Genomic DNA, 13,042 nt, shown 5'->3' with positions numbered 1-13,042 from the left:
CACGGTTACTTGGTCATTGTATCATACATATAGTGATTCAGGAAACATACTGTAACAAAAGATTTGCCATAATAAGACTAATATTCACGTGCTTGTCTACAGAAATGAACCGCCACCACTACGCGCTGTTCGTTCGCAACTGCCGGCTGATCCTGCTGCTGCGCCGCGACTTCGGCGAGGGAGACCTCAACATCTTCCGCCCGGCCGAGTGGCGCTGGAAGCTGCCTGAAGTATGTACTGCTATGTAGATAAATAGCATCAGGTGTTAAGTTAATTGAATAAGTAGTCTTCTCATGTGTCTGCTATCATGCTCGATGCTCCTTTGTGTTATTTTAACGGGCAAAGTTCACTTACACATCATTTTTGACGTATGTATGTAATTTTACCTGTGCTACCAATATTTGTGTTTTCTCTATCTATTGAAAAAAAAACGCATCAAAATCCGCTGCATATGGACCGAGAAAGCGATTTTGTTTCATACTATGTAGTGACGAGCTTAGTGGCATTTTTCACAAAGATGACAAATCTAACAAAACCTCTGAAGCTAAAATACAAAGCCTTCCAATGGCGTTTCCAATAAAACACTATCTACCGCAGTCGGGTAAAAAGTAACCGTGATATTTACCAACATATTTTCTCCAGGTATGTGACGACGAATGGCACCACTACGCCGTGAACGTCCGCTTCCCTAACGTGGAGCTGTTCGTGGACGGCGAGCCTTACCGCGCGCTGGACGGCAAGGGCCCCGAGGTCATTGATGACTGGCCGTTACACCCCGCCCACGGGGTCAATACTACACTCGTTATTGGTGCTTGCTGGCAAGGTAAGCTGTCAACACATGTCTATTCCATGATATTTATCAATCATTCATTTATTCTCCATAGGTACTCCATTTGTATATCTTACCGTCATTATTTATTTATTTATTGTCATATAGTTACTTTGCCATTATAGATGTAACTTAACCTAATTCGACATGTAACTTACGAATATGTTTTATTAACTATATTTTCTTATACACACACATATCCTTACATGTTACACACTTGCAAGATATGAAGAGGCAACCAGCTATTTTAAAAACAGTCGCTCAAAAAGCGGTTTACTATTGATGGTGTTACTTATTATATCGTCTTGAAGCAACAAGATCAATTTCCTTTTTACTCCTTAAAAAGTGGCCCTTAGTCACACTTTTTTTATCTCTTCTCTTTTCTTCATATCTCTAATTTTCTTTTCCATCTGTACGGACAAATACACCTATATCTATAGCAATATGTTCCAATCTCCTCAGGCACAGAGAGCGACATGAAGCACCACTTGCGCGGCTGGCTGGCCGGGCTGGGAGTGTCACGTGGGACCGTGCAGCCGCCGCGAGCGCTCGCCTGCCTCGCGCACTGCCGGGAGGGACTCAGTCTCGCGCCTGATCTATGTGAGTATATTCAAAAGAATGATTACATCATGTATTTGTTGTTGAACACATTCTAAACGTTTAGGGTGTCTCTAAACGGTGGATGTAGCTGGAGCAAGTCAACATGCGTAAGACAAGAGCACGCTGGTTGGTTCTTGCCTTGGTACATGCGCGAGAATACATATCTAGAGCACGTAAATGTCGGTCCTGAGCTTGATCTCTCTCCGGTCGTGTCGGATTGCCGTCCCATCGGGCGCAGAGAGTGAAGGAATAGTGAGTGCACCTGTGTCTGCGCAAATGCCTGTGCACTATAATATGTCCTGCGCAGTTGGTTAATCTCCTTACATGAGAACAGCCGCCACGGCCTTCGTTCTTGGACGTATCATACAATGTAACTTTCTGTCTGTCTTTTATACAGTTTTTTACATGAATGACTATGTTTCAGACCTGAAGTCGGTGTCAGTGGAGGGCGACGGCGTGGCGGACGTGGAGACCCTGCTGCGCCGCGTGGCGTACGGCGACGCTCGCGCCTTCCCCACGCCCGGCAGGCGGAACGTGCACGTCGCTACTACCATCACGTATGTTGTAAAAATACGGTTGAATTTAGTACTAGAAAGAACTAATTAGCTGGAACCGCCAACGGTTTCCCCCACTTCCTGAGGGAACTTCTCTCTGCGCTGGGATTAACTGTATTTATTCTGCTATATGTATAAGGTTCTGCCAAATTTGAGTTCTGCCAAGAGGAACAGACATCCATATAACCAAATTTTCGCTTTTATTTTAAATTGTGATATTATAAGAAGATTTATGTAAACATTGCAAATGGTCACGATTGTTTACCATCGACCAGAAACCAGAATATTACTAGAAAGACGATCTTGTGGGACATAATAATACATTAACATTCTCTTGTTCTTTTCAATTGCTCTTTGCGATTCAGCGCTTCATTAATTTAATAAAGAAAACATTAATTTATGCTACGTTTTTGTCAAACAAAACGAGATAAAAATCTAGTCCCACAAGTTCCAGTATTAAACTTATCTTTTCCTCTCCTACAGTTGCGACAACGGGCGTATAATCAAGGCTCGCCCAGCAGAATCCTACATAATGGTGCTGGCGCCGCAGACGCCCAGCATCCTGCTGAACGGCAGCGAGGACCTCGCGCGGGACTACGCGCACTTCCGCGCCGGACTCACTGTGTTCCCGGACCTGTCTGTCAGAGTGCTGGCTGGGAACTCCCATCCGATTGCTGGTGAGTAACCCTACTATATCGGAAACAATAAATTTTTAGGTGTTAGCGGGTACTAGAGGTGCGTGAAGGGGTATGGGACGCATGTGAGGAAAAACTGTATATCAGTTTAAAGTGGTAATTTGGGGATGTAAGGCCAGCAATACACGAACCGCTTGAAGCAGTCAGGGGCCCGAATCAGTTGCGACTGCTCGAGCGGTTCGTGTATGTGTGTCCATAGAACTTTGCAGCTCACTGTGCAGTCGACAGCTTGAAGCTGTCGCCCCTAGCTGCTTCAAACGGTCAATGTATTGCCGGCCTAAGAAGACCATAAGGGTCAATTCCCACTGAAAGAGCAGCGGCCGGCAGCGGCCGTAAGAGCACGGAAAATGTAAGAGCGCGGCGCGGTGTGGCGCCGCGCGGCGCCGCGCGGCCCGCCGCGCTCGCGCTCAATCCCTTGCAATTACGGCCGCTGCCGGCCGCTGCCGGCCGCTGCTCTTTCAGTGGGAATTGACCCTAATAGTTTTGACTGATTTAATTTCCTAGGTACTTAAATTCCCGCCATGTTTCGAACCACCATTAAGTTTACTTCTCATCAACAGAAGCGCGCCAGAAGCTGGACTCGTGCGTAGTATCAGTGTACCCGGCGCTGAACCCCGACCACGAGGCGCTGTCGCTGCGCTGCGCGGCGGAGCTGCCGCAGCGCTACGACATCCGCGCCGCCGTCACGCGCGACGGCGTCATCCTGTCGGGCGCCGACACCGTGCATAACTATCAGAAGGTACGCATATGTTATTGACAGAAGCTGGACCCGGTGCTGACTACAAGACTTTATATTTAGCAAACTGTGTGCAAGTCCTGAGAAACTACTACCCGCACACAGACAAAAAGTAGCGTGTGAACTAAATTACTGCTAAATTCTATCAAAATACATTTTGCTCGAAAAGGGAGCAATCATCTCTTCCATAACATATACATACTTTTAGATTTGTATAGGTATTGGTAGGATTACTGGAAGATGACAATGACATCTCGTATCGTAAAGTGAATGAATGAAAAGAATTCTCCAGGTTCCCAACACATATGCATAGAAAAATATCCTATTTTTCTGAGCAACGTTCTTCGTGGTTGTGGAATGTCTTTTACGTATTGTAAGCTATCAGAGTATATGGGAATAAAACTAAAACTGACTACTTATGTTGCAGGTGCTGCGTGAGATCGAGTACAGCAACAAGAAGCCGGCGTACTACCTGAACCGCGTGTTCAAGCTCACCTGCTCCGAGCTCAACGGCCGCTTCACCAGCAACGAGTACGTGCAGACGGTATGTACAGACTTTACATATTGTAGTTATATGTTGGTAGTTTTACAGATTACATATATGCAAAACACGGATAACCTGTCTTGTTGTATATGAGCCCTTGTAAGGCCAACATTGTCTTATTTCGAAATGACCACAAGATACGTTTTTAGTGTTCTGTTAAGGATCTTAACCCTAGTTTCGTTTTAGAAACAGGTACAAGCACTTTCGAAACCTTTTAATTTATTTTCTCAGGACAGCTGAAGGAAGACAATCACATCATTGTTATTTTTCAACACTTCTGTATTTAAATTGCTGTTCATTTGAAGGGAATGAAACATTTACACAAGTGACGTCGTGGCTTGTAAATGACATTAGAACGTCGTTCTGCATACGTGTAGGAAAGGGAGAGGGAAAATAGAACGATTGAATACTCTCGTGTGTTCTTCAAAACTGCGATATTGTTAATTTACTATTCCTTTCTACTAATGTAATATTATTGTGTCCAGCTGACAGTGGTACACCCGCACATGTCTGGCGCGGGCGAGGCGGGGCTGGCGCGCGAGCTGCACCCCAGCGGCGTCGCCGACAAGATGGACGCCGTCGCCAGGGACAAACAGGTATGTGCTACTTATATGTAAATTAACAGACGGGTAGAGTATTGGGAGTAGATGTTAGAATCGATGGATCGAGGCTTAACATGTGTACCTACTCAGCTCATTTTAGTTCAAGATAAGGGACCGTCTATATTAGGCCCGAGTCACACCGGAATGGCAGCGGCTGGCAGCAACGTGGCGAGCACTTTCAGTGTGAAATAATTTTCAATTTTAACTCCATATTTAAAAGCCTAGTATCGCTTTAAAAGCTTGAACGCGGCGCCGTGAGCGGCCGCGCGTCACTCCGCCATTTCGGTATGACTCGGGCTTTAGAAATTATATTGTGTTTTAGTTGTTAGATAAGAGAAAATTATAAGAAGAGAGGAGTTTATTAAATCCTGTTTTCAGTACTATTAATGACTAGCAGGGTAGAGAAGCTACATAAATGATGATCATTGTGAGATTCTTTGTACTGATAGTTATATTTCTCCCCGTACAGTCTGAGCACGGTCACCACGGGCACGCGCTGGCGCCGCGCGTGTACGCGGCGCACGCGCTGCGCGACGCGCACGCGGCCGACGTGCCCGCGCCCCGCCTCATCGACCTGCACGCCGAGCCGCACGCGCAGAGTTAGTATACACGCATCATATATGGTATTCAGCTAGCCAAAACTCACATAAAATATTATAACAGGGCTTTCAAAGTCGTTTTATAAAATATTAATTCAACGTGTACCTACATATTTATACCCTCGATTTAGCTTGTAGCTTCACATAAAAAATGTTAAAATTTAAAAATTATTACACACACATAAAGTTATTTGCGTTTATTTGTTGTCACTCCCTCGACTTTGTAGCTTATTTTAATTTTATTTTATTTATTTAACCATTTGTGTACACAGTAAACAGATGAAAAAAGAAGTAACATAAAATAGTATAAAGGTACTTCTCGTTTCTAATGAAATCTCTTCCAGCCGACCCTTAGTAGGTTAGAATATAGAGATGTAGACAGATTGTGCAAAAAAATTATCTTCAAAACATCTTTCACCAGTTTTTATAGTGGCAGTAAGGACTCTTAACTGCATTCAGGATAAAATACCAATTTCCTTACCCTCAGATCACGTAGCCCTGCTAATCGGCGTGGTATCGTGCGGCGTGCTGGTGGTGGTGGCGGGCGTGGCACTCGCACGCGCCCGCACTCGCACGCGCGCCCCCCGCGCGCCCGCGCGACACTCGCACGCGCTGCACGAGCTGAGGAACAGGACTGACGCAGAGATGGCCTGGGATGACTCCGCGCTCACCATCACTGTCAATCCTATGGAGGAGGTAACTATGTCGTCATATCTCACTAATACTATACCAAAAATGATACATATTTTTGTTTCTAGATTTTAAAACGTACCATTTATATTACAAATGCAATGGTCTTCCACCTAATCTTTGCCCCTACCACTGCTATTTCTCCACCACCCTTAGATAGACTGGGAGAAAACGCTTAAGGCGTTAAGTCCGCCATTGTACAAAATGTGCAGAAGCATTACATAAACAAATAGTTGAGAATATCAACAAATGCCTCATATTTAGCAATGTTTAACTTGGCCCATGATGAACTTAGATCTTCAATGCTTTGAGCAACATTTACGCCATTTCTAATTTTAACTTTAATGACGAAATCCGCTACAGTTGTGATCATATCTTATGGCTATGTAAAAAATAAGTTTATTGCTTCAACTTAAATAACTTATACTTCATGAAGTTTTCTAAATAGAAAGAGTGATTGAAGAGGAAGGTTTATGTGTATTATAACATCCATTAAATAAGAAGTAGTGTAAATACTGTTATCCCGTGCAAAGCCGGGATGGGTCACTAGTAAATAATACAAAGTAAAACTACCTAAAATAATGCTCATATCTCTGGCTAACAGCAAGCAGTGCCGTCATGCGGCACGCACGCGGGCGCGGACAGCTCGGACGGCGAGTCGTGCTCCGACTCCGACTCCGACCACCACGACTCCTCCGACGACGACGACGAAGGTAACACTTACATAAAACTGTATACTTTGCATATAGGACTAGCTGCTGTCCGCGGCTTCACCTGTGTCTCGGGGGAACTTCTTCCCGTAACCGGGAAAAATATAGCCATGTTACTCAAGGATAGTCTAGCTTCCCAACAGCGAAAGAATTTTTCAAATCTGTTGTATATCACTTAAGAAAAAATACCACAAATAATGTTTACTTAACTAACTTTATTGAAAAGCAGTTCTTAATTCTGCAATGGTTATTTGATAAATCTGATAGTAGAAAATACTCGAGGTGAGCCAAAAAATCATTCACATGTTACTTGCACATTTGTACAATAGGTACTTTTGTATCTATCAAATCAAAAATTTCATGCTGACGACGACATCCCGTTTTCTTTCTGATAACTTATTATAGTAAGAATCACGACATGGAATCACATAAATAAATACTATTTACACGCAAAAGATAATTATTATTTATCCACTCGGAAAAACATAAACTAATTAATACCTTTCACTTCTCATTCCAGTGATGCCGGGCAAGGAGCACAAGTACAGGAACATCAGCCAACTGGAGTGGGACAACAGCACCATGTAATGCGTCCGCGCACCCCCCCTCGCTCTGTCCTCTCTCGCCCGCGGACGACCTTGTTTCTATACACGACTTCTACTACTTACTGAATCATAAGATACCGTCTCACGCTGTGGTAATTTGAACCCTGGGCCACGAAATTAAGATTTAAAATCGTTTAATAACATTTTATGTTTTATAATACAGACTTGAGTTTAACTAACGCAGTGGGAATTTGAACCCTGTGTAATAGAATTAAGATTGAAAATCGCTTGATAATATGTCTTGTTTTTTACGACAGATTGGATATGTTTTTTTTTGACACTTCTTGTTTCTCGCTTGCTTGTATATGTTATAAATATGACTTTATCGATTATTGACAAGTTGAATTCTTCTATCTTTAATGTATCTTTGGATACCTGTTTTTTTATTTCTCAAACAATCTTTTGATTTATTTCAAGCTTTTACTAATGTCTTGAAAAAAGTCAATTGTTGTTATCTCTTCTTTTTTCTATATTTCTCATATCTGTATAACGTAAAATGAGAATTGATGTATAGTGGTGAAATGGTATTAAAGATCAGGGAATTACGATCAAAATAATGTATTTAGATTTTAATGTTTAAAAGTACTTAATAAATTATTCGAACAATGTCTGTCCCTGTATCTGCAACTTAGATGACTTTACATTGCAACTTTGAAAGTATAGTGCGCAGGACGTACTCTGGTAATATCGCCCATTTTACTACAGTGTCGTGTATAGAAACATGGCCAACGAATCGAAGCGAGATATCAGTACATTTCGGTAACGGAATTGATTTCTATAACCGGTCGGTTATTGTACCTATGTAGTTTGTATGGAAGCTTTCGGCACAAACACGCGTGGCACAAGACTTCGTGTGCAACGCGCTTTATGTACGCACGCGCAAAACATTGAGGCAGTTGTTACAGCTACGATATTTGAGATTATTTTATACACTTGAGATTATTGAAACACGAAAATCTGGCTATAATATTTGTATTTCATTTGGAATCTTCAGGTTTTCACCAGCTGTCAAACAACTGTCAACGTCATAAATGTCATTTTGACGTTTGTATCGAGTGACGCGAGCGCGATGCGTGCACAGAGCGCGGCCGCATACATTTTATTTGTAGTCTATTCTAAGGTCTTTAAAAAATGATCATATCAAATTTATACGTAAAACGAAATATTATTTGACTCCTCGCTTGCTTTCGTAGAAGGAAATATGTCGTTGTTCTAAAATATAGAGCTCTTACACTTTTTCTATTCGTTTCTACACTTAAGACAAATGAAAAAAAAAACTGTATGTATTAAATCGTAGTCGTTGTAATTTCGTATGGAATCGGTCATAAGAGGATAATTAGTATGTAAGCGGTCAGATACTATGATTGTATATTATTGGATACATAAGATAACGTACGCTTCACAGATTGTAAACCGTTGTGTTGCGAGCCGGGCCCTCCCCGGACATTCCGCATTTAGTTGAGTACAAGACAAAAGACGCATTTATTTACGGTACAAAATGCTTCGTTATTCCCCCAAGTGTGTAGTTTTTAAAGTATTTGTCTCTCGACAAAAAATGTCCAACACTTAAACCCTTTACGAGCTTCTCGACAAAATCGGCTTAAATGTATATTAGGCACAGAGTTATTTGAAAAAAAAAAAATAGATGTACGATATTATACACATTATACAGATGGTATCGGTTTAGGATCAGCTACTATATAATGAACTATATTAATTATATATATATTTTGAATGCGTTAAGGGATTTTTACTAACAATTAGGTACTAAGTGGCTATGTGTTAGTGACGCTCGCGACCTCTGGGAAATGGCAAACGAGACGCGTCGTCGAATAGGCGTAAGGTTAGTTAGTGGTCAGTCGTCAGGCAGTCGTCAGTCTGTCGTCACGCCGGCGTCCCGCTCGGACGTGCATATCAGGACCGTTTGCCATATTAGCGTAGATGTGTGAGTGGGACGTACAACGGTAAGCAATGTTGTGGACATAATCATCGGTGTACTCTTGTAGGTGACGTCACGTGTTGTTTTCTCTATCGTTTCTCTGTTCTGACTGCGTTGTGTTTACGTTAAGTTTTGCTGTGAAGCCGTCTCTAGTGACTGCTGGGACTGTGTCGGAACGCGCATACAATTATAGTAAAAGAGCAGCTAAACTTGTCGCGTGATGTCCGCAAGTCACAGGGACGCTTCACACGGAGGAGCAGCGAGCAATGTGTTTGGGTAGGTACTTGTTAACTTTTCTAAATTATTTCGTTAGTAGATGAACAATTTTAGTGCCATTTAATATTTCATACAACGAGTTGTTTTCCACCAAACGGTTGCTCGTTGTTCTCGTTATTTGTTGATGTCCACCCGACAGCCGTCCAGTGCCCATTTCCCCCGCCTCCCCCCATTTACTTGTTAAGATCTGAACAGTTGGAGTCCAAGCTCAAACCCGCACAAAGCAGGCATCCCTGAACATTCAGTCTGTCCTAAAGTATTACTTGAGGTAGCTACTTATATTCTTTTTTATCATTACTATTTTATTGTAATACATTTTATTTTTTCTTTTTGTATTATCTCGGTATTATTACTGTATAATTAGGGAACTTCTTTGATGTATGAATTATTATATTTTAGCTAAAAATAAAGTTGGTTTAAAATATTTCTTAGTGTTTTATTTACCCCATACAGCACATACAACACACGATTTACTTACACTTCCAAAAAACAGACAATAATGCTGTAAAGAACATAGATAAAGGGCCCGTGTCTATGTTACGTACCTAAGTAAAGTAAAACGCGGATACTCAGCTGCACTTGGTGAGAGTGGAAGCTGAGATCAGCATAGTTGGGAAAAGGATAGATGATGATACCGTAGAAAACAAATTGACGTAACCTGGATCTCAGAGGAGTTTAGAGGTTTAAACATATGGAAAGGACCCATTATTGCACCCTGTGGAATACCCCCTATAAACACTGTTTTTAAATAGCGTTGAGCAACCCTATTCTATATTTTACCGTGTACTTCAACTTTATCTCGACTTCTTAAGCACACTCATTGCAGATGACAATATTTTGGTGAACTCTATCGAATGCCGCAGAGAGAGCCTTGCCAGACTTAACATTTACTTAATTAGTTTCATACCGTAGTGCTGACCGCGCGTACCATATACCATACCGTACCATATACCGTACCGTACCATATACCATACCGTACCGTACCATATACCATACCGTACCGTACCATATACCATACCGTACCGTACCATATACCATACCGTACCGTACCATATACCATACCGTACCGTACCATATACCATACCGTACCGTACCATATACCATACCGTACCGTACCATATACCATACCGTACCGTACCATATACCATACCGTACCGTACCATACCGTACCGTACCATATACCATACCGTACCGTACCATATACCATACCGTACCATATACCATACCTTACCGTACCATATACCATACCGTACCGTATACCATACCGTACCGTATATATACCGTACCGTACTGTATACCATACTGTACCGTACCGTATACCATACCGTACCGTACTGTATACCATACCGTACCGTACCGTAATTATACCGTATTGTACCATACCATACCGTACCGTACCATATACCATTTCGTACCGTACCGTACCATATCGTACCATACACCGTACCGTACTGTACCATATACCGTACCGTACCGTACCATATACCGTACCGTACCGTACCATATACCGTACCGTACCGTACCATATACCATACCGTACCGTACCATATACCATACCGTACCGTACCATATACCATACCGTACCGTACCATATACCATACCGTACCGTACCATACCATACCGTACCGTACCATATACCATACCGTACCGTACCATATACCATACCGTACCGTACCATATACCATACCGTACCGTACCATATACCATACCGTACCGTACCATATACCATACCGTACCGTACCATATACCATACCGTACTGTACCATATACCATACCGTATTGTACCATATATACCATACTGTACCATATACCATACCGTACCGTACCATATACCATACCGTATGTACCATATACCATACCGTACCGTACCATATACCATACCGTACTGTACCATATACCATACTGTATACCATATACCATATACTGTACTGTACCATATACCATACTGTACCATATACTGTACCGTATATATACCATACCGTACCATATACCATACCGTACCATATACCATACCGTACCATATACCATACCGTACCATATACCATACCGTACCATATACCATACCGTACCATATACCATACCGTACCATATACCATACCGTACCATATACCATACCGTACCATATACCATACCGTACCATACCATACCATACCAATTCAAAAATCACAAGACTTACAATAAGTTTGGGTACTACAACGCTAGGCAATAACACCAGGTACACTACACGTAACGAAAGGCAGTAACGCGACAACTCCACGAAGACTCGACGAAGCTTCGACCAAGACTGAGCTAAGACTGAGCTCCGCGGACGCCACGCTGACCGCCACCACTCTGCCAAGCGCGCCAAAATGTTGTTTCACCGGAAACGCCGCTAGAGGGCGCGCTTGCGTGACGTTTAGTGTCCGTACTATTGACAGTCTCCGACACGGCCATTCTGACAGGACACACGTCCTCGTGTGTTAATCTGCAACAGCACAAACACAGCACAGTATACACAATACAGCCTCGGCCACTCCTGACCACAACAGTAACTCTCGATCTTCGTTTTACTCTCTTACTTCTCTCAAGGAAATTAAAAAAAAACTTCAAATGGCCTCAATTAGGTCTTTAACAAACAATTTAGGTGACAACTAGTTCTCAAAAGCTATACCCTGAGCAACCGAGTACTAAACTCTCACAAGCAACAAAACAAACTACATTGAATTGGGAAATGATCAATGAAAAGAAAGAAAATAATCGTTTCATTACAATTAATTCAGAATCAAAATTAGGAATTTCAAAGTAAAACTGATCACTGCCTCTTACAAGAGACAATAAACTCTAAATTGATAAATTAAAACAAAACATTTAAGCTCTACATGTGACCATGGCTACACTTAGCCCAGTAACCTCCAGTTACTCTTTACTGCGAACCTCACATAGGAACGCCGAGTCTACATTTCATCATACAAGACATAGAATTGAGTACCGGCTCTATATTATTTCTAAAAATCAATCAAATACCAGTTCAGTTCATATAAAACCCAATTGATCAGGTAGCAAAGGCCAGTATCGTAACACAACAAACTTTTAGGTAATCTGTATCCAAGCACACACACCAATTAGACCTATACGGCTCTGCTAACCCAGCAACTCATGCTTATGCAATCCATCTACCAGGATCACCGAGTCTTCCCATGACTCTACGGTCTAACCTTTTAGACCCGACCCCCGCCAGTGTTCACTGCAATACCGCGGGCTCACGGTGTACTACCCAGAGGCTAAGCGTACATACCGATTTCAACGAACTACGGCTACAATGACACTACTGGTGCGGTCAACACATACGGTCACACTTGACCCGGTCTGCAACTGGAGTATCTAGCTTGGAACAGATTAAATCTCACAATTTGACTCATCCTCATTAACTTCATTTGGTACCTGACCACTTGGCATACCTCTGATCAATCTAAACATTTTCAATGCAATAGAATGCTTTCACCTTGTGCGATGACATGCGATGTCCTGGCCTGCCGCAACTCATACGGCCTCCACGACGAATCTGGGGGAGGACGACGCTGCAAACAGCAACTGCAGCGCACCTCGCCCGCCGCTTGACTAGTAGACCTCGTCCTTTTCTCCAGGCTCGGTTCACCTTAGATGATAGGTATCTGTTAAGCCAGA

At 42.5% G+C, this 13,042-nt stretch overlaps 1 protein-coding gene across 1 annotated transcript in view; it reads left to right on the top strand.

Moving 5' to 3' along the window:
- Positions 1–9,803, top strand: part of LOC110378856 (calsyntenin-1) — a 132,869-nt gene extending 123,066 nt beyond the window's left edge. The window contains exons 9-20 of the mRNA XM_064041691.1: positions 103–230; positions 643–823; positions 1,292–1,429; positions 1,854–1,986; positions 2,467–2,660; positions 3,239–3,417; positions 3,842–3,958; positions 4,444–4,554; positions 5,030–5,159; positions 5,647–5,855; positions 6,454–6,562; positions 7,080–9,803. Coding sequence (XP_063897761.1) covers positions 103–230; positions 643–823; positions 1,292–1,429; positions 1,854–1,986; positions 2,467–2,660; positions 3,239–3,417; positions 3,842–3,958; positions 4,444–4,554; positions 5,030–5,159; positions 5,647–5,855; positions 6,454–6,562; positions 7,080–7,147 — 1,697 coding nt within the window. The 3' untranslated portion in view covers positions 7,148–9,803. The remainder of the gene's footprint in view (positions 1–102; positions 231–642; positions 824–1,291; positions 1,430–1,853; positions 1,987–2,466; positions 2,661–3,238; positions 3,418–3,841; positions 3,959–4,443; positions 4,555–5,029; positions 5,160–5,646; positions 5,856–6,453; positions 6,563–7,079) is intronic.
- The last annotated feature ends 3,239 nt before the right edge of the window (positions 9,804–13,042 follow it).

Source organism: Helicoverpa armigera, chromosome 26 (genome assembly GCF_030705265.1).
Source record: "Helicoverpa armigera isolate CAAS_96S chromosome 26, ASM3070526v1, whole genome shotgun sequence".
NCBI classification, from domain to species: domain Eukaryota; kingdom Metazoa; phylum Arthropoda; class Insecta; order Lepidoptera; family Noctuidae; genus Helicoverpa; species Helicoverpa armigera.
Note: the sequence above shows the minus strand (reverse complement) of the source record. Positions and strands in the feature narration are given on the sequence as shown.